Source organism: Anabrus simplex, chromosome 6 (assembly GCF_040414725.1).
Source record: "Anabrus simplex isolate iqAnaSimp1 chromosome 6, ASM4041472v1, whole genome shotgun sequence".
NCBI classification, from domain to species: Eukaryota; Metazoa; Arthropoda; class Insecta; order Orthoptera; family Tettigoniidae; genus Anabrus; species Anabrus simplex.
In genome coordinates this window covers 96422542-96449512 of record NC_090270.1, presented here as the reverse complement: position 1 = coordinate 96449512, position 26971 = coordinate 96422542, and the positions used below count along the sequence as shown (strand labels likewise).

Here is a 26971-nt window from a genome sequence, read left to right as displayed (position 1 = left end):
AGGTCTCTAACTTCAGTCAACTTTGAGTAATCTAAAATAAAATCACTAAATGACCACTCCAATATCAGCAGGCGAAGGCGTACCCTAGTTTGCAATACTTAGCGGGCTGCACACAGTTGAGGAGCAACATCTTTACGTAAAGATATTGGCGAAGGTAAATGATTAAAAATGATGGTGGCTATAGACAAAATTGCAATTTCAACCAAGCTTGGTACATATATGACATACAGTAATACTATCTGGAGAGAAATACGGTGGGAATAAGACACACTCAGCACCACTAGGGGTGGAGTGGGGAGGGACAGACATGTAAAAATAATCAAAATCAATAATCAAAAACGTCTTATATTAGTGCTGACTGATAGTTTTTGGGGTCGATGAAATAAACAGTGACTCTCTGGATGACATTTAAGTCCAAGTTCAGCTACCATCACCATTGGGGGCGAGAAGGGGTGAAAAAGAAAATGTCCAAAATGAGAGAGAGAGAGAGAGAGAGAGAGAAAGAGAGAAAGAGAGAGAGAAAGAGAGAGAGTGTGTGTGTGTGTGTGTGTGTTTGTCTGTCTGTTTTCCAGCAGAGTTCTCAACCAAACTTGGTACACATATGAATTATCTAACTGTGGGGATAAGACATACCTAGCACCCCTAGGGTTGGGAGGGAGTGACATGAAAAAGCAATTGAAAATAATAAATATTAGTGTTGAATCTGTACTTTTCAAGGTCTCTGAGAAGAACAGTGACACACCGGATGCTGTTTTAAATCTCCATCAGCACAGGGGGATGAAAAAGGATGAAAAAGTAAATTCCAAAATGACCAAAATTATGGATGTATGTGTGTACGTTCCTGTATAGCTCTCAACCAAATTTTGTATGCATATGACTTACTATCTGGAGAAAAATACCAGCAGAACTACTGGATGTTTTAAACAACATGGACAAACAACACATTAAATTTACAATTGAATCAGAAAATAACAAATCCTTAAATTACTTTGACATAACAATTTCAAGACATAAGAATCACTTTGAATATCAAATACTGTATATAGAAAGCAAACACAAATCAATACAATAATTAGAAACAACTCTAATCATCCACAACAAAGCAAGAAGCCACTTTTTATAGTTTAATTAATAGGGCAGTAACATTCCACTTTCAGAAGACGGATGTGAAAAAGAAATTGAATATATGACATAGTAATAAGTAACGGTTACTCAAGAATTTATGTCAGTAAAATAAAGAACAAAATCATCAACAAACCAAGAACGCTTCTTGAGAAGAAGAAAAAAAAAATAAAAAAAAATAAAAATAAATATATATATATATATATATATATATATATATATATATAGGCATTCTTACAATCTGTCCAAAATGTTCAAGAAATACAATATTGAAATAGCATATCGAACAAATAATAATAATAATAATAATAGTTTTCTACGGACTCAAGTGACATTAATAAAGATAACCAATTTAGTAAATAAGGAGTATACATATTAACGTGTATGCACGAAAATAATAATTCCTTTACCAATATCGAACAAGACATGAAATGAATGCATTCTGCAAATAAAGGGAAAAATATGGTTGTGGAGAAATTAGAAATCTATTTGGTACAGAAATAAAATATAGATAATAATTTAAATGAAAATTTGAATGAAGAAAATCTGTTGTTTAAATTAGCCAATCAATATGTAAAAAGAAGAAAGAGGAAAGATACACAACATCAACTCTAGCCACTAGTCCGCCTACCCCTCCTTCCCCTGCTGCTGTCAAGGTTATGCATCAATGCCCCTCCTCCCACTATCCACAAGTAGCATCAGGCTTACGCAACATCTACAGGTAGTATGTGTCTAGTCAGAGAGTGAGTAGATTTTCTTCGCTCCAATATAACACGTACGTTTTATTTTCATTGTGTCCTATAACAATTTCACCATTAGTCTCATTTTTTCAGTAAGATTTTCTTCTTATTGTAGAATAAGATCAACCACTAGGCACACATTCGAAGGACACGAAGGAAGGTTCGATCCGCTCTGTCTAACACCAGTGTAACGTGATTCTGTTCAACCAGTTACAGTTAGATCTTATGAAGAGCAATAATTCAATGAGGATAAAATTATTTTAGAAATATTTTTAACAGCAACAAGACCAAGATTTTGACTTTTTCTGAGTTTACGCACAGAAAAACCAATGACTTTTTGATATGTGCTTTAAACTGTTCTACTACTGTAAGAACAACAAACAATATCAATAACACTTTAGGGAGAGAGAGAGAGAGAAGGAGGGAGTGTGTGTGAGTGTGTGTTAAAATAAGTTTACGATTTTAAATATGTTTTCTGTATAAGAATATGGAAAATTTTGTTCTGTGATGTAGAATTCACTGATGAAGGGAGTGGTGTCTCCCGAAACATGTACTAGTCAATATAATTGTATATATTGACAGGGCAGACCCAACTATTACCCGTAGTATTTGTATGAGCTTAGTCAATACGGACCAACTAAGGACCAAAAATGGTCAAATTGGTTGATTCTGAGTTTTGTTCAAGTGCGTGGGGGGTAAGGGAAGCAGCGTGGCTGCCGTGGTAGCTGCCAGTGGTGTTCATTACCGTTAGGTCGCAAATGCAAGATGACTTGGTTTTTCAAATGAAATTATGAGAGAAAAAATGTTTTCTTGGATTCGGAGAAATAGTTTTTTTTTTTTTTTTTTTTTTTTTACGAGTCGCTTTATGTCACACTGACATAGATAAGTCTTAAGGTTGATGATAGGATAGGAAAGGGCTAGGAGTGGGAAGTGGCCGTGACCTTAATTAAGGTACAGCCCCAGCATTTGCCTGGTGTGAAAATGGGAAACCACTGAAAACTATCTTCAGGGCTGCCGACAGTGGAGTTTGAACTCACTATGTCCCGAATGCAATCTCACAGCGGCGCGCCCCTAACCTAGAGTGACCAGATATTCTGAGACAAAAAGCAGGACCTGATCATAAATATGATCTAGCAGCGAACTTGATCGACGATTTTTCTCGTTCCTTTTAAGCGATACGAAGCGTAAAAAGCATACAACGAATCGTACATTATTACTCACTACAGCTTGATAAAACTTAAAAACACTCTGATTTTTAGATGCTATAAAAAAGGAAGCACAGTAGAAGTCCGCTATAGCAACTAGCAAAAAAAAAAGTAATACAAAAATTGTAAAACCATACACATTAAAATCGGTATGAAATGGCAATCAGTTTATTCAAAACTTGTGTTTCCGTGGATGATATCCACACTACAACTTACTTGCTTGTTATTTTTTGAAATCCGATACTATGTGATAGTGTATGTTTAATTTCATTTTTTAAAAAATTATAGGTTCGTATTTCTCCGAATCCAAGACGAACCCCACTTTTCCCTTCAAAAATTTAAATCAGGCTCAAAAAGTGCTTTGTAAAATCATATGAATACCTTTCTTGTATAGTACACATTTTTATACTATTTTTAGACGCCGAACATTGGCTTTCGTTATGCCACATTTTTTTGCGGTTGCACAATTATTCTTTTCATTTCCGTGGGTTTAATGACTATTAACATAAAATTGGCATCATAATACCGAAGAGAACCCGTTGAAAATTTGCCGGCAATACCTATTCCGAAATCACAAAACTCAAATCAAGGAGGCCTCACGTACAGTGTAAATGTGAAAATATGAGTAGATTTTCTGCTCTACACTTTGAACATAAACTGGAAGACAGTCCATAGCAGTCTGTATTGCAATGTTGATAAGGTGAGCACTGCAACCAACACCAACAATCGATTTCTCAAGAGACTTCTGCACGATGGAATAAACATTTTTAGAACCTTTCCGAGATGAGCCACCGAAGTTAGTATTAGCGATGTCTGCACAAAGTCCAACCACTTTACTTTCAAGATGAAAATCATTTAGCGTTTTCAGGACAAATGACGAAATAATGTCAGCAGTTTCCCCTACCTGTTCTTGAAAATCTAACAATTTTACCTGTACCCCCTTGTTGTAAATAAAATAGTGAGGAAGAAGGGGGAAAAGTTTGGTGGATTTATGATTTGAAGAGTCTGTGTAGACCGAGACATAGTTCACATTTTCTAAGTCCTTTTTCACTTCAGATATCGCAAATGGACTAATCACATTAGTGACAATAGCTTCACACTTTGTCTTAGCACACAAATATTTTGGTTCAAAACACTTCTGAAGCTGGATGCAGCAACATTGTCAGTGAGTTTGTGCTTCTTAGTGTTCAAATGTTGTACAATCTCGCTTTTCCCGCCGTTTGCTATTGAAAACAAAGCTGAACATTTCGTGCAGCGAACGTCACATTTCGATTTATCAGGTACTATAAACAGGTAGAGAAACTGCAATTTGGCATTTAGTACACATTTACCTTTAACTTTTGGCATGATTACCACGACTAGCTTAAGCCACACTACCTGATCATCTGGATAACCATCAGTACCGTTGCCTACATTATACTCAAAGCCATGAAAGAGCTGTTGTCACAATGCCTGTACACAACTACACTGCCCCAAACTGCTCTTCCCGTCATGAAAATAACGACCGCAATGGAAATGGGAGTGTTAATATTTCAGCTGTAGCTATCTTAAATTAAATATTCATTATTTCTCGCTCCCTTTCATTTGTTTAAAACATTAATTACATATACCACATTCTGCAAAAGAAATGAAACCATTTATAATGCAAATATATTTTGCAGTATTTTTGCAGGATATTTTATACAAAGCAGGATATTTATACAATTTTCGAGCCTCTTCGCGGACCGCAGGATAGGATGTTAAAAAAAAAAAAAAGGAGTATCCTGCGAAAAGCAGGACATCTGATCACCCTACCCTAACCGCACGACCATCTTGCTCAGCCAAAGAAATATTAAATAAACATATAAACAATACTAATTCTGGCTATCATTTCCAGATTTACTTCTTTGCCTGAGATCCTAAAGGAACTTTAAGACATCATATCATGACAAGATCATAACCATAAATTTTGTTATTATAAATGTAATTTAATGTTATAATTATTCATGTAACATTGCCTTTGTCTGTTATATATGTGTTTTAGTTATCATATAATCTCTTACATTTATTTGGCTGAAGATGGCCACTAAGTGGCTGAAACTAGTCCATGACTTATTTAATATTTTAAACTAATTTAATCTTGCACAATGTGCATAAGTAGAGAACATACTCTTAAGCATTTTCACAGAATTTTGTCAGAGATATTTCTCTGCGCTTACATGTCATTACATGATATCTGTCACATGGGTTATCACAAAGTTTGCATACGCATAGTTCATCCGGTTGGTGGTAGATGTCTCTTGTGCAGATACGGTGGTGAAAACCATGATCAGCAAAACGCGTCATGATGTGTCTCAATGCACACTTGGCTTTTATCCATTCTTTGTTGACCATAGCATCTGTAGTGTAAAATTCAGGAAATATTTCTTCTCTTTTTCCTTGCAGTTCTCGGAGTAGACTCTGGTATGCTTCTGTTGATGGCAGGCATAGGTCGTATCTCAAATCCTCAATGTAGAAGGATTCTCTGGCGAGAACATGTGCCAGACGTGAGGGTGTATACTTTGAAATACACAAGGCTTTTTTCAGGAATTATTTACTTGATATTATTGTACTGAAAAGGTAGACTCTCTTGCTACAGGATTCTCAGAAAGACTGACTTTGTTGTTTTCCTACCTGAAGTCAACATAGGTCATTACAAAAACGTCAGTAGGAATGTAGCAATTAAAAGCAATGTTATCATAAAATACTCTATCAAATGAAAAACTGCAAATTTTCTCACTTTTAACGAACAGTACTGCGGTGCCGATCTAACAGCCGTGAACACTCCTCTGCCATTATTCTGTTAAATATGCACACTGCTCATTCCAATCAGTGCCTTGGAGTACGGATTGAATAGCTCAAATGCTATGATGAACCAGTATGTTACGTACCAGTAGTATCAGAATATTTATGAACCAGAGGAATGGCATGCTAAAGAAGAGTTATCTAATTCCCCAGCTACTTCCCGCCAATATACAGGCAGGCTATTACACTCGGTACAATCGCGGCGGGTTGGCCGTGCGGTTACAGGCGTGCAGCTGTGAGCTTGCATCCGGGAGTTGGTGGATTCGAACCCCACTGTCGGCAGCCCTAAAGTATCAGAAAATTTATGAACCAGAGGAATGGCATGCTAAAGAAGAGTTATCTAATTCCCCAGCTACTTCCCCCCATTTTCACACCAGGCAAATGCTGGGGATGTACCTTAATTAAGGTCAAGGCCGCTTCCTTCACACTCCTAGCCCTATCCTATCCCTATCCTATTCCATCGTCGCCATAAGACCTACAGTATCTATTTTGGTGCGACGTAAAGCAAATTTTTAAAAATACTCGGTACGTGGCAGTAATCCTGTCTATTGGAGAGGAGTGGCAACAGAAGACACAAAGCACATCACAACAATGATCAATGTAATGTTATTGTTAATCAATTTTATGAGCTTTCTATATTGTAGCCCTTCATATTTAGTTTTCTTTCGACTCTTTGATATTAGGGCGTCTTATAAAATTATTTACAGCGTAGACTGTAGTTCCTTATTCTCGGACTTTACATACCGATTTTCATTAAATTCTGTTGACCTAAGTGTAGCATTTTATCTAATACAATAGTGATTAACAGGGGAGTTCCTCAAGGCCTTTTTTTAAATATATAAATGAAATGACTAAGTTTGACTCCATGGCTAATTGGTTAGCGTGCTGGACTTACTTCCAAGGGGACCAGGGTTTGATTTCTGGTTAGGTCAGGGATTTTAATCTTCATTGGTTAATTGGTTAATTCGGATCGCTCAGAGAAAGAGAGTGCATACAAGCGCAAAAGTAATAAATAAGTTACAGGATTGTGAATGACTGCAAAAAGATCTCTGTTGTGATTATTGGGATTTGATTATTTGGACTCGGAAGACGGCGATAAATTATGTATGTAAAGGATTTATTCAATTGTTTGTTTTGGTTTTCCTCAGTATGTGAATTTTGGAATTGTTTAATTTGTTTGAAGTCGATATGATTTTAAAATTATTTGATCGTCATGGTAATTCTGGTGCATCCTGTACCACACGCGCCACATCGGTGTGGGAGATTTCCGGTTTCGTAAAGTTGCACAAATTTCGTAATTTCTAAGGGCTTCCTAAATGTTCTTTGTCAGCACTATTTTTTCTGTGCTCCTATTGGAGAAAATAAAAGGAAATGTGATTGGTAGGTGAAGGAAATCATCGTACGCTCATTGGCCGTGGTAATATTTCATAATTTCCGGGGAGAAGCGTTGTCGCTGGAGCCTTGCTCTGCGAGGGCGTCTTTTCTGTTTGACCACTGAAGGGAACGGTCACCTTCCAAGGTACGGGTCTTCTTGGCCCCGCCATCCGGTAAGCACTGATTATTATTTTTTAACTTTTCTGGTATTCAGTTTCAGATGGAGTGTTTCATTTTATTTATCTTGCCGGAGCGTACCCGTGTTTCCTTCTGCTTCCAAATGTTATAATTATGACTTAGCCGTTTCGGTAAGTCGCCTCACTTTGTCAAGAGATAGTTCCCGTTTGTTGTTTTGTAAATTAATTGTTATACGCCTTTCGAAGTAATCCTTATCAGTAATATTTTTCTCGGGACTATCTCATTCATTCCGCTTCATCATGGAATATTCATCTTTAGGTCGGGTACCCTTTCTCAGAAGTGTTTTTGAGGGGGCTACCCACTGAAGATGCTCTGCTCCATGATTATACGTAAATTATTTTTCCTCCTTAGATGTATCTCTTCACTTTAGTATAACGTTACATTCCTTTATTTATTTCGAACTGTTTTGGGTTTTTAAAGGTAACGCCACGACAGTGGAACGTCATGTGTGATGTTCCGGTGTAAAATAAATTTAATTACTAAATGCTACCCTCATGTAAATTGTAATGGTTGTTGAAATTATGCCGTCATTATTTTAATTGTATCTTGGTTATTGCTTTATATATGAAATCGAATCTAACTTGTTAAGTAAAGTTTAGGATTACATTGACTTCGCTTCTTCAGTGTTACCAATACCTTCCACCGCCTGGATATGGTTCCCAGCCGCTTCCCGGTTATCCTTCTTAAAAGTCATGTTGGTTAAACTGTTTGTTTATTTTCTGTGATTTATGTGCTTGCAAATCTAGTTTCGTACATGTTGACATGCCTAGTGTAGAGTACTTTTGGTGAATGTATTACGGTAGCAAACATTTTCTCTTCATTAAACCTATTAATTGTAACTTTACCCTTTGTGGAGGTGGCAGTATGTTAGCAGAGCTTTGGGTTGCTGAAGAAGCAAAGTTGATAATTCGGTGATTATAACCTAAAATTTAATTCAAGTATTATCTCGTAGTGTTTCCTTTTTTATCAACATGTCTCGTGCTATCCCAGGTCCGTTCCATTTGAGGAAGGAGGAATTAGCTTACGAACTTCGTATTCGTAAGTTGAATTCGACAGGAAAGGCTAAGGATGACACGAGCTTGTTGAAACAATCGCTAAATGAACCTGTTTTCGTCCCAGGGTTATCAACAGATGAAGTGTGCGCATCTTTGTCGATTGTCAGAGATAAAATTGTAGAATATAAAGCCATTATTATGTCATTTTGTTCTTCTAAACCGTCTGATGCACAGTTAACACGTGCGAAAGGCCAAGTGCAGCATTACGTGGACAAGATTCGCGATCTGTTGGCGCATAATTTATCTGAAGATGAGCGATGCGAGTGCGAATCGTTGTTATTGCAGTTTTGTGATATTTTTGATAAAATTGTTGGATTGCTGGAAGGTAATTCTTTGCCTAGCTCAAGTTCAATAGTTAATGTACCCGTCCAATCTGAAACGTTTGACAGTGACACTGTATCTGTATCTACTGCTTCACAAGTTAGTGCAGTGGTCACTTGTAATGATATTCCCGTGCAGTCTTCTCCTGCTGCATTTACCAGTGCTTCTCTGCCTGTGAATAATGATAGTGGTGCTTCTTGTACGCAAGTTACTATGTCAACTGTTCCTATGGGAACTGTTAATTCTACTGTGTCTTTATCTCATCCTCCGGTTGCGACCCAAGTTGTTTCTCTTCCTATCGTACAAAGATATCCCCATGTCCAAGTGTCACCTGTAGTAAATTCTTCAGGGGTGTCACAGATGTGTGAAAATGTGTCGCAAATGCGAATATCTGTGCCGGTTTCTATGCAATCTAACCTCAGTCCTAACCTCACTTTTAGTACTCCTACCCTATCCCAGGAGCGTTCAAATCAAGATTTCTTTACTACTGTGATGCCTTCTTGTAACCAATCCAGTGCTGTTCAGGTACCTACTCCTGCTGCTTCTCAAATTTTTTCAAACTTGCCTCACCCATTAACTGCTATATTTAAGGGTGTATCTAAGTTTACCGCTAATTCGATTGACGAAGTCATAGTGTTTCTACGTTTTTGGTTGAATTTAAAGATCAGAGTGTAGTGTATTCCTTAAGTCGTGACAATTTCTTCCAAGTCTTATATCCACATGTATCTGGAGCTCTTTCTGAGCATGTCATAAGAGCCATTTCAGAAAAGTGGACAGTTGACCAATTTCATGCACATGTGCTTGAGTTTTTTATTCCTTCCCGTGCTTTGTCTTCTTTGGTTCAGAAGCATTATTTTAGAGTACAGTATTTGAATGAAACTTTGTCGGAATACATCCAGGACATTAAGTTCAATGCTCGGATCTTCATGCTAAACTATTCTGAGTCTCAAATGGTTGCTAGCATTATTGAGGGTCTTGCACCAAATTACCGGTCGTATCTTGCTCTGTCACCTCGACCCGCTACGTTCGCTCAGTTGGAAGCTATTACTGTTTCTGCTGAAGGCATTAGGTATGCCGACCAGTTACGAGTCGCCTTAGCTCCTCCTCCTGTGAGCATGTCTTCTCAGGTCACTAGTACCGTTTCTATTTCTTCCAAGCATGCATGTTATAGTTGTGGTTCTACGGATCACTTCCAGCGGAATTGTCCTAAGATTGGGCCCTTAGGCAATTCAAAACCTGTCATGGGTGGTCATCTTCAAAATTTCCAAAGGAATTGTCCTAAGATTGAGCCCTTAGGCAATTCAAATCCGAATGAGAATAGAGTTTCTCCCTCCACTAGTTCTTGCAGATATTGTGGGTCAAAGACACTTTTCAAGACAGTGTCCTCGCAATTCTTCCGGTTCTGGGCGTTCTGGTAATAGTAATCCCAGATGACTAGCCGCCGATCCTGGTGCCAAAACTTATAGTGTACCTTCATGTTTCGTCTGTTATCGCTGTCAATTAGTTGATGATTTACCCGACCCTGTAGTCGATTATAAGCTTCAGTCTGACCCTAGTGTCAATTTTCCAAAATCTTGTGGTATTTCTGCTATTCCTCCATGTAAATTACCTTACATTTGCCTAGAAGTGAACAATGAACCAGTTTGTGCTTTAGTTGATTCTGGAAGTAGCCTCACCTTGATGAGTGAAAATTTGTATAACTCTGCGAAATCTGTTTGTAAGTTCCCTGCTTTAACACCTGTGTCTTTAACCTGCCATACGGCTAATTCTAATTCCTTGAATTTGATTGGAAGTCTGAATCTCAAAATTAGAATATGTAATTTCACATGGAAAATGCCCGTGCTAGTGGTGAAAGATTTATCTTGTCCTTTCATTCTCGGTGCAAATTTTATTGCCAAAACTGGTATGGTTTTGGATCTTCAATATAATGAATTCCAGTTTAAGTTTTCCATGAGGATCTTTAAATTGTGTAACCGTTCTCCTATCCTTCCTTATCATGTCAGTGCTGTGTCTGAGGACACAAGTGAACCAAAAGCTTTCGACTTTAATCATTTGCCTGATGACCAGGCCAATCAGCTTAGGAATCTTTGTGATAAATTTCCTGATGTGTTCACAGACAAGTTAGGTGTTACCAACGTTTTGGAATATAAAATTGAAGTAACTGACAATGTACCTGTTCGTTCTCCTCCGTACCGGTTGTCGCCTCCTAAGATGAAAGCCCTTAAGGCTATCATCGACCAAATGCTTGCTGATGGTGTAATACGTCCTTCTAAATCTGCGTATTCTTCTCCCATATTCCTAGTCCCTAAACCACAGGGTGGTTTTCGGCCTGTAATAGACTATCGAATGTTGAATAAGCGAGTTGTGCTTCAATCTGTTCCACTTCCTGACTTGCACTCTTGTTTCTCTTGGTTTGCTAATGCCAAAATTTTTACCACTTTTGATCTGAATCAGGCGTACTATCAGATACCTCTTGCTGAGGAATCCAAGCATCTTACAGCTTTTGCTACTGACTGGAACCTCTATGAATTTGAGCGCGTGCCGTTCGGACTGGCAACGGGAGCTGCTGTTTTGACTCGGCTGCTGGATAACGTGTTGTCAGACATTAAATTCAAATTCGTTTATAATTATCTTGATGATTTGGTAATTTTAGTGAAACTTTTGAAGAACACCTTGCTCATATTAATGAAGTCCTTGAAAGGCTCCGTAAAGCAGGACTAACCCTTAAGGCTAGCAAAGTGACTTTCGCACAGCCTCAGATGTCCTTCCTGGGCCATATCGTGTCCGAGAAAGGCGTTTCGGTTGACCAATCTCGTACTGCAGCTATCCAAAATTTTCCTACTCCTAAAGATGTCAAAGCTGTCGCTAGGTTCGTTGGTATGGTCAATTTCTTCCATAAATTTATCCCTAATTTCGCTGAAAGAGCAGCCCCATTAAATGCCTTGAGGAGAAAAGATGCTAAATTTGAGTGGGGTGATGCCCAACTTGAAGCTTTCTATGATCTGAAATCTGCTTTATGTAATGCTCCTGTGCTGGCGATGCCAGATTTTTCTAAACGTTTCATTCTCCAAACCGACGCCTCATCTAGAGGTATATCTGGTGTTCTCCTTCAGGAATTTGAAGATGGACGTCGTCCTATCTCTTATGCTTCACGTAGTCTAAATCCTGCTGAACGCAACTATTCTATATATGAGTTAGAAGCCTTAGCTGTTGTTTTCTCCTTGGAGAAATTTAGAATGTATCTTGAACATCTACCTTTTGATCTTGAAACAGACAATCAGGCATTGAGTTGGGTACTGGCCAAGCCAAGAAGAACTGGTCGTCTTGCGCGTTGGGCAGTACGCATCTCAGCTTTTCAATTTGAAGCTCGTCACATTCGTGGAACTCAAAATGTCATTGCCGACACTCTTAGTAGGATGTTCTACCTTGGCAGTTCTGATCCTCAATTAGAATCCGCTGATCCCTCTCCTGAACAAGTTTCGGCCTTTGTTAATGTGGTTTTGACCAATTCCCCTGTCCTTTTCAAAGATATTTCTAAACATCAGGAAGACGATCCTGAATTGAAGGGTATTATTGACAGGATTAAATCTGGTGAACATGTCAAACCGTATGCCCTCAAAAATGGTGTTCTGTGTTGTCCTGCTTGTGGGCGCAGAGACCCCAAAATTGTTGTACCTTCTAATCTAGTCCCTGCTCTTTTCAAATATTTCCATGAATCCCCTGTTGGCGGACACCTTGGTGTATTTAAAACCAGGGAGAAAATTCGTAAGCATTTCATTTGGAAATCCATGGATGGTGAAATTCGCACTATGGTTAAATCTTGCAAAACCTGTAACATCAGTAAACCCGCTCCTAATACCCGCCTTGGTCTGTTGTCATCTGAGCAAGCTTCTCGCCCAATGGAGAGACTATTTATCGACTACATTGGACCATTCCCGCGTTCACGGACCGGCCATCGTTTCATACTTGTGTGTGTTGATGCGTTCTCGCGTTTTACATGGCTGTTTCCTACTCGCATGGCTAATGCTAGTACTACTATTTCTTGCTTAAAACAGATCTTTGCTTCATTTGGACCCTGTCAATTTTTGGTGAGTGATAATGCTAGAGCTTTTACATCTGTGCTATTCCGTAATTTCTGTTTTGACCTATCTATCTCTCATGTGACTACCACACCTTATTATCCCAGGCCTAATTATGCTGAAAGAGTTAATCGGAACCTAAGATCTGCTCTTATTGCATACCATTCTTCTGACCACTCAAAGTGGGATTCTTCACTTAATTGGCTATCATTTGCTTTCAATACTGCTGTTCATGAAAGTCACAAGCAAACTCCTGCTTCATTGATGCTAGCGTTCACCCCTAATTCTCCACTTTCTAATCTGTGGTCCATTAACGATCTCCTGCCTGATGTCGCTAATCCAGAAACGATCCGTGCTGCTTGGCATCGTGCGCGTAAAAATTTGAAGGTTTATTACGCTAAAGTTCAACGTAACTATAATCACGGGCGAAGACCGCACAATCTGTCTGTGGGTGACCAGGTCTATGTAAAGACTCATCCCATTAGTAGTGCTGCGGACCATGTAATTAGCAAGTTATCCCCCAGATTTCGAGGCCCCTGCACAATTTTGAAATTTTTAACCCCTGTGTCATTGTTAGTCAGTGATCCTGAAAGAAAGAGGATCAGCCGTGTGCATTTATCTCAGATAAAAATTCCCTAGTTATGAGATAATACTTTAGAAACTATTTTGTTTTGGGGTAGTGATAAGGAATTAGTTGTAAGCAAATTTTTAATTAATTAGTGCGCGCAATTTTTTGGGTATTATTGTTTATTATTTAGTTAAGTCTCTTTAGTTGTAATGGAAAGGTCATTTATGATCATATTAGATATAATTTAGTATGTATTGTGGGGTAGAATTAAGATCTTCGTAACTAGGGATTGTTGTCAAATTGTGAAATCAGGGTAAACTCCGGTAGAGTTTGAGTTTCTTCAATCTATTTCCTAAATTTCATCTTAAAGTATCCATAGTGCTTGCCTGAATGGGGGGGCTAAGATAGTCCCAAACCTGTGGGGGAACCTCCCAAATGAAGGTCGAGGAGACACCGGTTAGGTGCCTCCAAGCTTTGGTCCACCAGGGTGGCTTTAACTTTATATTCCCTGTCTGCTGCGGGTAAATTTCTGTTGCAGTGGCCGGAGGGGGATACCATCCCCATTTCTGCTATCGTGCCTAGTGGAAAGGTACGTTATGTCTTGGGCCCTGCCGTTCTGCACTGCATTCCAGTGATCTGAGGTACAGATGACAATTACTGTTCCTGCCTGACAACTTGACGTCCCTAGTCCAAGAGGGAACCGTCTGCATGGTGGTGACGCATCATCCCATGTCTTGATCCTGAATAGTTTCCAGACATACACTGGCGTGGCCATTAGTGGCACATGATATCACCTATACTTGGACATGTCAAATTACAGCGCTGTAACCTGATATGACAATGACGCCAGTCCTGCTGGGCTGTGCGCAATCACCCAGTTTGAACTGTAATGTGGAGGCTGAAGACAATGGCCGCGTTGTCAGTCACATCAACAGCAAGAACTCGTGGTGCTACAGTGTAAATAAAACAGAAAAACCAAGAACTCAATTCAAAAGATGTCTCTTATTTTGTGTTAAATTTTTTTTCAGTGAACGTTTCATTTTTTTTAAAGAAAATAATTTCAGTGTGGTGTTTTATGAACATAACAACAAAAAAGAAAATTTTTAAAAAATCTCTTTAGTGTATATTTTACGTGGTTTCTGTTTCAACGAACATCCTTATATGTCCTTTGTTTTCAGTGACACTTTTCCTTTGTTTTTCAGCATTTTATTTTTAAGGTGTTTTGTTATTTTCTAAACTATGCTGTAACTGAACTGCTAAAGTTGTGATCAAAATTTTTATTTTTGGAGCGGTGCTCCAAATTAAAGGGGGGGAGTATGTTGTGATTATTGGGATTTGATTATTTGGACTCGGAAGACGGCGATAAATTATGTATGTAAAGGATTTATTCAATTGTTTGTTTTGGTTTTCCTCAGTATGTGAATTTTGGAATTGTTTAATTTGTTTGAAGTCGATATGATTTTAAAATTATTTGATCGTCATGGTAATTCTGGTGCATCCTGTACCACACGCGCCACATCGGTGTGGGAGATTTCCGGTTTCGTAAAGTTGCACAAATTTTGTAATTTCTAAGGGCTTCCTAAATGTTCTTTGTCAGCACTATTTTTTCTGTGCTCCTATTGGAGAAAATAAAAGGAAATGTGATTGGTAGGTGAAGGAAATCATCGTACGCTCATTGGCCGTGGTAATATTTCATAATTTCCGGGGAGAAGCGTTGTCGCTGGAGCCTTGCTCTGCGAGGGCGTCTTTTCTGTTTGACCACTGAAGGGAACGGTCACCTTCCAAGGTACGGGTCTTCTTGGCCCCGCCATCCGGTAAGCACTGATTATTATTTTTTAACTTTTCTGGTATTCAGTTTCAGATGGAGTGTTTCATTTTATTTATCTTGCCGGAGCGTACCCGTGTTTCCTTCTGCTTCCAAATGTTATAATTATGACTTAGCCGTTTCGGTAAGTCGCCTCACTTTGTCAAGAGATAGTTCCCGTTTGTTGTTTTGTAAATTAATTGTTATACGCCTTTCGAAGTAATCCTTATCAGTAATATTTTTCTCGGGACTATCTCATTCATGACATAGATATTGATTCCCATAGGGAATCTGAAATATTTGTCCTGAATGAGCAAATTTATAATACCAATATAAATGGTCCGTTATTGGACATTATAAATTTTCCAGCTAACTCATTCTTGGTTGCCAGCGTTTCGCCCTCGTGTGCTAGGGTGGGCTCATCAGTTGGTACCTAGCACACCTACCAATACGCTGGCTAGTGCATACTGTGGAGGCCACTGCGTAGGCTAACTGGAGCCACCGGCAGTGCCAATGCACCAAGAGACTTTGTCTCATTATCAAAAATTGATGCCTGCTTGGCCATCAGATGACATAGATATTGATTCCCATAGGGAATCTGAAATATTTGTCCTGAATGAGCAAATTTATAATACCAATATAAATGGTCCGTTATTGGACATTATAAATTTTCCAGCTAACTCATTCTTGGTTGCCAGCGTTTCGCCCTCGTGTGCTAGGGTGGGCTCATCAGTTGGTACCTAGCACACCTACCAATACGCTGGCTAGTGCATACTGTGGAGGCCACTGCGTAGGCTAACTGGAGCCACCGGCAGTGCCAATGCACCAAGAGACTTTGTCTCATTATCAAAAATTGATGCCTGCTTGGCCATCAGATGACATAGATATTGATTCCCATAGGGAATCTGAAATATTTGTCCTGAATGAGCAAATTTATAATACCATTTTATATTGGTATTATAAATTTGCTCATTCAGGACAAATATTTCAGATTCCCTATGGGAATCAATATCTATGTCATCTGATGGCCAAGCAGGCATCAATTTTTGATAATGAGACAAAGTCTCTTGGTGCATTGGCACTGCCGGTGGCTCCAGTTAGCCTACGCAGTGGCCTCCACAGTATGCACTAGCCAGCGTATTGGTAGGTGTGCTAGGTACCAACTGATGAGCCCACCCTAGCACACGAGGGCGAAACGCTGGCAACCAAGAATGAGTTAGCTGGAAAATTTATAATGTCCAATAACGGACCATTTATATTGGTATTATAAATTTGCTCATTCAGGACAAATATTTCAGATTCCCTATGGGAATCAATATCTATGTCATCTGATGGCCAAGCAGGCATCAATTTTTGATAATGAGACAAAGTCTCTTGGTGCATTGGCACTGCCGGTGGCTCCAGTTAGCCTACGCAGTGGCCTCCACAGTATGCACTAGCCAGCGTATTGGTAGGTGTGCTAGGTACCAACTGATGAGCCCACCCTAGCACACGAGGGCGAAACGCTGGCAACCAAGAATGAGTTAGCTGGAAAATTTATAATGTCCAATAACGGACCATTTATATTGGTATTATAAATTTGCTCATTCAGATTCCCTATGGGAATCAATATCTATGTCATCTGATGGCCAAGCAGGCATCAATTTTTGATAATGAGACAAAGTCTCTTGGTGCATTGGCACTGCCGGTGGCTCCAGTTAGCCTACGCAGTGGCCTCCACAGTATGCACTAGCCAGCGTATTGGTAGGTGTGCTAGGTACCAACTGATGAGCCCACCCTAGCACACGAGGGCGAAACGCTGGCAACCAAGAATGAGTTAGCTGGAAAATTTATAATGTCCAATAACGGACCATTTATATTGGTATTATAAATTTGCTCATTCAGGACAAATATTTCAGATTCCCTATGGGAATCAATATCTATGTCATCTGATGGCCAAGCAGGCATCAATTTTTGATAATGAGACAAAGTCTCTTGGTGCATTGGCACTGCCGGTGGCTCCAGTTAGCCTACGCAGTGGCCTCCACAGTATGCACTAGCTAGCGTATTGGTAGGTGTGCTAGGTACCAACTGATGAGCCCACCCTAGCACACGAGGGCGAAACGCTGGCAACCAAGAATGAGTTAGCTGGAAAATTTATAATGTCCAATAACGGACCATTTATATTGGTATTATAAATTTGCTCATTCAGATTCCCTATGGGAATCAATATCTATGTCATCTGATGGCCAAGCAGGCATCAATTTTTGATAATGAGACAAAGTCTCTTGGTGCATTGGCACTGCCGGTGGCTCCAGTTAGCCTACGCAGTGGCCTCCACAGTATGCACTAGCCAGCGTATTGGTAGGTGTGCTAGGTACCAACTGATGAGCCCACCCTAGCACACGAGGGCGAAACGCTGGCAACCAAGAATGAGTTAGCTGGAAAATTTATAATGTCCAATAACGGACCATTTATATTGGTATTACTATCTCATTCATTCCGCTTCATCATGGAATATTCATCTTTAGGTCGGGTACCCTTTCTCAGAAGTGTTTTTGAGGGGGCTACCCACTGAAGATGCTCTGCTCCATGATTATACGTAAATTATTTTTCCTCCTTAGATGTATCTCTTCACTTTAGTGTAACGTTACATTCCTTTATTTATTTCGAACTGTTTTGGGTTTTTAAAGGTAACGCCACGACAGTGGAACGTCATGTGTGATGTTCCGGTGTAAAATAAATTTAATTACTAAATGCTACCCTCATGTAAATTGTAATGGTTGTTGAAATTATGCCGTCATTATTTTAATTGTATCTTGGTTATTGCTTTATATATGAAATCGAATCTAACTTGTTAAGTAAAGTTTAGGATTACATTGACTTCGCTTCTTCAGTGTTACCAATACCTTCCACCGCCTGGATATGGTTCCCAGCCGCTTCCCGGTTACCCTTCTTAAAAGTCATGTTGGTTAAACTGTTTGTTTATTTTCTGTGATTTATGTGCATGCAAATCTAGTTTCGTACATGTTGACATGCCTAGTGTAGAGTACTTTTGGTGAATGTATTACGGTAGCAAACATTTTCTCTTCATTAAACCTATTAATTGTAACTTTACCCTTTGTGGAGGTGGCAATCTCGACAATGTTGTCAAATGGACAGCAGACAATGGCACGATGGTAAACGGGGTGAAAAGTAGGGTGGTGAATTTTTGCTAGTGGTTTAGCTCTGCACTAACACATCACAGGTTTTTGGCAATGCAAGGATGGGAAGGGGCTAGGATTTGGAAGATAGTGGCTGTGGCCTCAAGTAAGGTACAGCCCTAGCATTTCCCTGGTGTGAAAATGGGGAACCATGAAAAACCATCTTCGGGGAACCATGGAAAACCATCTTCAGGGCTACATGCACGCACACACACCTGCACACCCACACACACCAAAAAATAATAAACACATGGTATTGTATGTTCAGCACATTTAATATTTTATCTGACTTAATTTTCATTATTATCAAGAGAGAATTAATTTCCCATGTGACTTCAAACCCTGCGATACTCACAACAAATATTATATCTGTAGGTTAAATTCTTTCTGAGGAAAGTGTGCCTGCGAGGAACTTATGTAAAATACCATAAGCTTTTTTTTTGTGTACATTATAAGTTGTGGAAAACTGCTTGGTTGCTTGTTGCTTTTATTTGGTTACTGGAGCATAGTTCACCAGATGAGTGACATTTTGGTAATTTCATTAAACAAACTATTTCATGAAATGGTGGAGAGTGCATCCAAATAAAATATTTCAATGACCATTATTTGAAAAACATGGGATCACTAGTTCGAAATGGACAGGTGATCTACTTACCTTATTGTTAATTTTTGTGGCAATTTTATGAAGCATTCTCACAAGGAAGGCACATTCATTGCTCATGATGGGCATGAGATCGGGATTTCCCTGGTAGCTAGGAGTGGGTCTTCGAGAGGTCTTAGGTAATTCCACATGCCATCGCACTGGAGACACCTTCGTGACAGTTGGAGGCTGATACATACAATAACATGACATAAATGAATACTTTATATAAACTCCACTTGGGCAAATACTTAGAAAAGTCATATGCTACAGAATACCAACCATGCATTAATTAAACATCTGATCAAACCAATTTCATTAGATAAAGTTATGAAATATATATTGATCTAGGTATTACACTTATTTATCTTTCACATAACTGAGTATGTCACCCTAATTAGAAAGACAGTCAGTATTTATTATTTTGACCATTATGGTCTATTCTGATCCATATTGACTTTTATCTAATAATTATAACACTGATACTGCATAGGCTTTTGGGCTTATGTCATGTCAAGAAAATAAGGTGAAAGTCTTTACGTTTCGTAGAGAACTGTGCTCTGCGTCGTCAAAAGAAATCTCGACTGTACAATTTTGGAAAACAACAAGACGATATAACAACAGTGAAAGGACAGGACGTTCCTCGTTGCTGGATGTTTCATTCCAGGCTTGTGTCTATGTCTTACACCTGTCAATGTCATATGTTGCGTGCGCAGGTTATGTGAACCGTTTAGACTGTTTCTGATGGTTCGGTCAGCTTCTACTTCGAACGCCAGCGTTGTGCCACGTCCTGGGAGCCATCTGGTGGTGAATGAACGTACTATTTCCACTCCTATTGTGGCGTCTAAGTTTTAAAGAGCCATTGCTTGAAAAGCCTTTCTCGTGGACAGTCGGGATTTCTTCTGAGGACGCAGAGCACAGTTCTCTGTGAAACGTAATGAATTTCACCTTATTTTCTTGACACAGCATAAGCCCAAAAGGCTATACAGTATTGTGTCTATAAGTACGGGCCGTGAAAGCATCAATGGCAAGATTACAACACTGATAAAACAGGAGATGTTATGTGTCCACCTTGTCAATACTGATATAAAACTATTTAATACATATCAATGAATTTATCATACATATTTTGAGAACACCATTACATTCTCTTCATCAGCGACAAAAAGTTCACCAAATATTGTAAGGACTTGATCAAATTACATACTAATTACATACTACCAATAGAATACCAAATATACAAATACAATAGATATTATAATTCGTCTTCTCGTATCATTCCCATTAATGGGCTACAACTTTAAAAACCTTAATTGTCAACTGTAAATAAAATCTTTAAAATTATATAAAAAGATCTCTCCTGCTTAAAATATTCTGAATATTCCATATAATGCCTTAAAAAAAAACATGTGCATGTCAAAAACTTAAGACTCAAATTTCTAGTCCAGCCCCATTTGTATTCTCTGTGTGTTGAAATACATCTTAAAATGGTAAACAACTTGCGAGCCTGATTGTGATCAAACTTTCCAGTACACTATATAATAAACAGAAAATCCAAATCAGATTTGCAATAAATGAAAAGAAGACTTTAAAATTGAAGAGTTAAATTAACAAACAGACTTGATTGGCTGCTTGTTCACAAATCGTACCTCAAATACATACAGCCGACTGCAAGTTATGAACCAGTGATATAGTCTCAAAAAACATGTGAGCCAGTTTGTTGCAGTTCACTCCTTCTGTGCTCTATAAATCCGAAAACCACATCAGCTCCACAACTTTTCATTAAACAATGAAAATTATCAGTATGTCAAATTTTGAAGTAAAAATTAAAAAGTTGGAGAAGGTACTCATCCAATGAAAGTGTGTTCACAGATGGCATGGCATGACTTTCAATCCTTCACTCACATTCTTGTCTCGATATATGAAACAAACAGTGTGAGGCTCCTCGTTTATTGTACGTCTACATAACTGTTTCATCCAGGTACTTCCATATCCCCGATTTTGACACCAAATTTTACGGATATTTTGATTTCATTGTATTTTCACTATGCTATCAATAAACCGTGAACCGTATAACCTCCTCAACTAAGTTAAAGAGTACAATAGAACCTTGATTATACGTTCCAGGAAAGTACGTTTTCTCGGATTATTCGTTCAAATTACATGGTCCCGCGGGCATCCTAATTAAATCACGCTGTAAAATTCCCGCATTATCCGTTTCTTGAAGAAACAATTTTCCAGACCAACTGTCCAGAAATTTCAGTCCCATCAATGCTATATCCTTGATCAAGATCACGAAAGGACAGCTATGGCATACTTACAGATCTTGGTGTTAACGTCCTGTCATTGCGATAGTTAAGGTACTGAAAAAGCGATCGGCGGTGAACTTGCAGAAGGGACCATCTTAGCATTACATTCGGGTGGTATTGTTCAGAGAATCCTCTGAAATCATAAAGCAGAGAGTGAACACAAGAACTGGAAGGAAACAGAGCACATTTTGACAGCTCTAGAAGGAGAAACAAGTCTTGTCAAATGTTTGTACTTGTAAAACGTCTAAATTATATCAAGGGTTAGATGTTTCTTTTCCCCATCGTATCGCCGAACAAGTTTTCGGCACTTCCCTTGGGGCACTGTATAGTCACTGGGTTTTCAGGCAGGAATCGAAAGTGATCGTTCTTAACACAAATTTAGTATTTTAATATTATTGTATATGATTATGTCATCCGAGACCAGAACAGATGTTGCACCTTACATACATGGGAGGTTTTGGGATTGCCTACTACTGTTTTGATCCTAATATAAGACTGGGAATTTTATGTTTTTGTGTTAAAATATTATAAAAACCACAGTTGTTTTATTTGCGCACATTACATTTGAAAGGTTTGTAGCATTTCCCACTCGTACTAACTTGTACAGCAAGTGCGTTTTCCAGCTGAGCTCAAGATCACAAATAACCATAATTTCCAAATTTTTGATGATTATTTTTTCTCTTCCCAATTCGACTGTGATTAGTGGCGGGCAGAATCAAATATAATTCATTCAAGAACTTTTAAGTATCTATACTTATATTCAAAACCATATTCTCGAGCTCAACATAACCTTTAAAAGTCAATGTACAAGACATTCAGAAACTGACTATGAACAGCATACCAGTGACCAAATTACAATGGAAGATTAAAAAAAAGGGATTTTGCCACCCCGATGGATGTTTTTGTATCTAAAGTGCTTTATTTTATTATTAGATTAGAGAATTACTTGTGGATGACTGTTGTTTGGCTTGGCATTATTAGACTTTTTGAAGACTTTGGCTAATCAAAGTTGCTGAACTGAAAGAAGTTTTCATGGGAAACTGAAGTTTCCCCGATAAAACTGAATGTAAAATTTCAAGATTTTTAACTCGTGTATCGGAAATTAATGTTTTAAGGCGGCCCTGTGGTCTAACTTGCCTGCCTGTCACCCGGAGGGTACAGTTCTATTTCTGGCCAGGTCAGGCATTTTTTCCTGGATATGAGGACTGGTTTCAGGTCCATTCAGCCTACAATTACCTTTAATTGAGGAGCTATCTAATTGTGAAACGGCGACTCTGGTCTAGAAAGACAGGAATTATGGCCGAGAAGATTAGTCACATTGACCATGCGTCACCTCGTAATCTGCAGGCCTTTGGACTGAGCAGTAGTTGCTTGGTAGGCGAAGGCCCATTGGGACTGTAGTTTGGTTTGGTGTAGGAGTGTTGTGAGATTATAATTATACATTTTTTATTTTTGTGACATTTAGCCAAATTGCTGATGGTTCACACGTCCCAGGAATTTCAGTTTTTGCGTGTTGTGCTTTCTTTTTCCGTGATCCCGCCAAAAACGGAGAGTCTAGTTTCCACTGTATTTATTATTTAGAGGAAAGGGAGAGTACATAAAATGCATAATAAGAAATAAACAAGAAACAGTAAATTCCATATCTGGTCAAAGTACCATTTTTAGTCCACAGCATATAGGAAGATACAGGCTATGTTTGCAACCTCACAACAATTGTTACGAAAACAAGTGATATAGTGGCTGATTCCAATAGGGAAACTGAAATTTTTGTCCCGAATGAGTAAATTTATAATACCACTAGCTGATGTACCCGTGCTTCGCTAGGGAATTCTACGTTGTATACGGAATTCTAGTGTACACGTTGTGAGCAAAATTGTATTAAATTGCATAGCTCTTAACGTTAACATAGAAACGCGACGGGGAAATCACCAAACATATTTTCTCATATGACGACTGAGTTAGGGAATTTTCACTGTAATGATAGACCCGCATGCATACCATCAGTCACAATCAGGTTGGTGAGTTTTCATTATAATGGTGGACACTCACTCTCCATCTGCCTTTTTACATCCTCAGAAAGACTGTATTAGTGGTTTTCTGAACTGAAATGAACATACAATGACATCAGTAGGAATGGTGCGATTGAAAGCAATGCTTTCATATGAAATAATCGATCAAATGAAACACACACATTTTCTCTCTTTTAACGAACAGGACTACACTGCCGATCTAACAGTCCAAAGTTCCAGAGCTGAAATGACCAAGCCGCAGACAGCTGTGATTCGTGAACACTCTTCGTCTTTTTTTGGCGGGGAGAGGGTTGAATACTGGAGACTCCCAGGTCAAAAAGTATGCCCTTTTACTAATCTGTTTCCTAGGAGTACCCGATGAGTTGGAAAATATCAGTTCATTACACTGGCGGCGGAAAAATCTATCTGACTTGGAGGCAAATTTTCCCTCCAAGCCAGAGGAGAAACCCTCTCTTCACTGATAATTTGGAATAAAATTAATGTATAATTTAATAAAAGTGAAGAGGAAGAAGCTTTTCTTAAGAAACGGCTCTTTTCAGGGTTGAATTTTGAGTTATTTAGTGAATTGTGGTGCTATAATTTGGAATAGGCCTATATTGTTATTCTAGACCAGACCATAAGACTACTAAGTCAGCTTCTGCCTTAAGTTTGCACAAAACAGAGCATCAGAGTAGGGATCGAATAACTGGAATACTGTGAAGGAGAAGAAGTGTGTTACGTACCAGCTGTACCAGAAAATGTATGAACTAGAGGAATGGCATGCTAAAGAAGAATGTTTTCTAACTCCCCGGCTATTTCCCACCAATATTCAGTCAGGCTATTATACTCGGTACGCAGCAGTAATCCCATCTATCGGAGATGAGAGACAGCAAAAGAGACAAATAACATCACAACAAACAATGGTCAATGTAATGTTATTGATGATCAATGTTATGCGCTTTCGATATTGTAGGCCTTCATATTTAGTTTTCTTCCGACTCTGAAATATCATCATAGTCAGTACGGTAAAACTGAATAAAACATAAAGGATCGGAAATTGTATTCTCTGTAACTTTTGTTATGTAGTACTTTTTGACAGGACCAAATACATAGGTATTTAACAATTAAATTGTAGGCACTTTCCCCTGAACTACAATTTCATCCAGGGTGAGTAAAATTGTTTATATCTTACACTGTAGTTTCTTATTCCCCGACTATATATACCGATTTTCATTAAATTCTGTTAACCCATTTTCTCGTGGCTCGGCGCTGATATGGACTTGGCAACAAAAATACAAATTCATGAATATCTGTGTTGTCATAGCCGGTACGGTAAAAATGTATAAGATATAAATGGTCGGAAATTTAATTCTATATAACATTGTTTATGTGTTATTTATCGATACAACCACTAATAATATAAATATTTCAGAAGAAATTTTAGGCCTTCCCCTAAACTACCATTTCATTCAGCGTAAATAAAGTAATTTATAGCCTAAATTTTAGTGACACATTTTCCGACTTTGTATACCAGTTTTCAATGAGATAGGACCACTAATAAAGTAAATATTTAAGAATTAAATTTAAGGCCTTATCCTAAACTACCATCTCACTCAGCGTGAATACAATTATTTATAGCCTAGATTGTAGCGACTTATTTCCCGACTTCGCATACCAATTTTTATTAAGATAAGACCACTTATAACATAAATATTTGAACATTAAATTTTAGGCCTTCCCCTAAACTACCATTTCTATCAGCGTTAATAAAATTATTTATAGCTTAGATTGTAGCAACTTATTCTCCGACTATGCATACCGATTTTCATTAAATTCTCTATAGCCGTTTTCTAGTGATATGTGTACAGACAGACAGACAGACAGACAGACAGACAGACAGACAGACAGACAGACAGACAGACAGACAGACAGACAGACAGACAGACAGACAGACAGACAGACAGACAGACAGACAGGCAGACAGACAGACAGACAGACAGACATTACGGAAAAGTAAAAAGTGCATTTCCTTGTTACTGTGGACATGATCGATACAGAAATACCTTTCTTTTCAAATTCTGAGCAATATTTTATATATATAGATTTTCGGGAGAGCCATCTGTGGCAAACATGTCAGTTTTCTTATTCAAACAGAGTCACCTAACCTAACTTAACCTATAAATTACTCGGAAATAGTTTTTCCAAAATGTAACCAGATGTGAGAAAATACAGTGAAACCTCGTAGCCCCGATTCAAATCATATTAAATCTATTTAAAAATATCTCATTTATCACGTCACAAATTTTCATAATTACTGCTCAGTACGATTATGTTTCCCAGCCCTGAAATTGTTCTTTGTCATCTCTTGTGAAACAAAAGGGGATTTCCAACACAGATTAGAGCTCTTGGGAAAACAGGAAATGGCTTTGAATTCCGGAACTTTAGAGAGTAAATTATAGCTTTGGGAAGCAAGCCATTAGCCTCAGAAGAGTTCAATTTTGCTCTCCAGTTTTCACTGATATTGCTGAATAACCCAGCAAACCTGTTTGTGCTTGCATTTCCTATTCCATTCAGAAGTTAGAAATGTATTCTGTGTTGAGTGACACAGTGAAGGGTAGCAAATATTTATCGCGTGATAAGACTATGTAAGGATTAAGAACATAATCGTGTGAAGTTGACTATCGTGCTGCATATCTGTCTTGTAGTAGCCCTGTTATAGATACTGAAAAAGTCGTGAAATTGCTTACTAATGAAGACAAGTCCAGGAAGTAGACAGGCATCTGCATCTTTGAATGGTGGCACGTTTGTTGAAACTCGCACCTTCAAGTTCCTACTCTAGTCGATCGAAGTGTTGACGTATTCAAGATGACGGTCAAAGTCATTTCTCTCGCATATGGCCGAGTTTAACATCTAAATAATTCATGGTCGAAGAGTGTGACCAGAAAACAAGGTTTAACATACTAGTCCGAAATACAGTATAACTTTGATTTTGCGTGGCCTCGATTTAACGTAAACGTGCAATTAACGGTAGAACATTAGGGCAAAACCCGCATTTAACGTAAGGAAATGTAAAAATTCGCAAATACATATTTCTATTCGTTATGATTATGGGACATAATGACATCATAAGCTTGATAAGAATGTTTCAAGGCAGAAGAGGAATTTACAGCATGGGCACTTGGCGCTAAAGTGAGATGTCAGACTCAGATACACGTCCGACCGGGCTGCTGTAGTACAGTAGAAGCGAACTCCATTTTAATGAAAATATTATTATGCCCCTCGGAAATTCCTATATTAACCTGTGCAATGAGAACCCTTTTGCTGATTCATCCGTTATTACAGGCAAATTCTGGCATGTTAAGTTTTCTGTTATCAATATTCATATACTCTACTCTATTCTCCAGCATTTACATTGAATGTGATCTTCGCACGAGCGAGCCAAGACCGACTCCGAATCGATCTTGAGCGAGCTCTCCCTACAACACCAACTGTTGTAAACAAACATTGGGAGAACATGTTTTCGCAATACGTGCATTGACAGC

At 38.5% G+C, this 26971-nt stretch overlaps 1 protein-coding gene across 1 annotated transcript in view; it reads right to left on the bottom strand.

Moving 5' to 3' along the window:
• LOC136875475 (sphingomyelin phosphodiesterase 4) overlaps positions 1 to 26971 on the bottom strand; it is a 189021-nt gene that overhangs the window by 6008 nt on the left and 156042 nt on the right. Inside the window, exon 12 of the mRNA XM_067149018.2 lies at positions 19127 to 19300. Coding sequence (XP_067005119.2) covers positions 19127 to 19300 — 174 coding nt within the window. The remainder of the gene's footprint in view (positions 1 to 19126; positions 19301 to 26971) is intronic.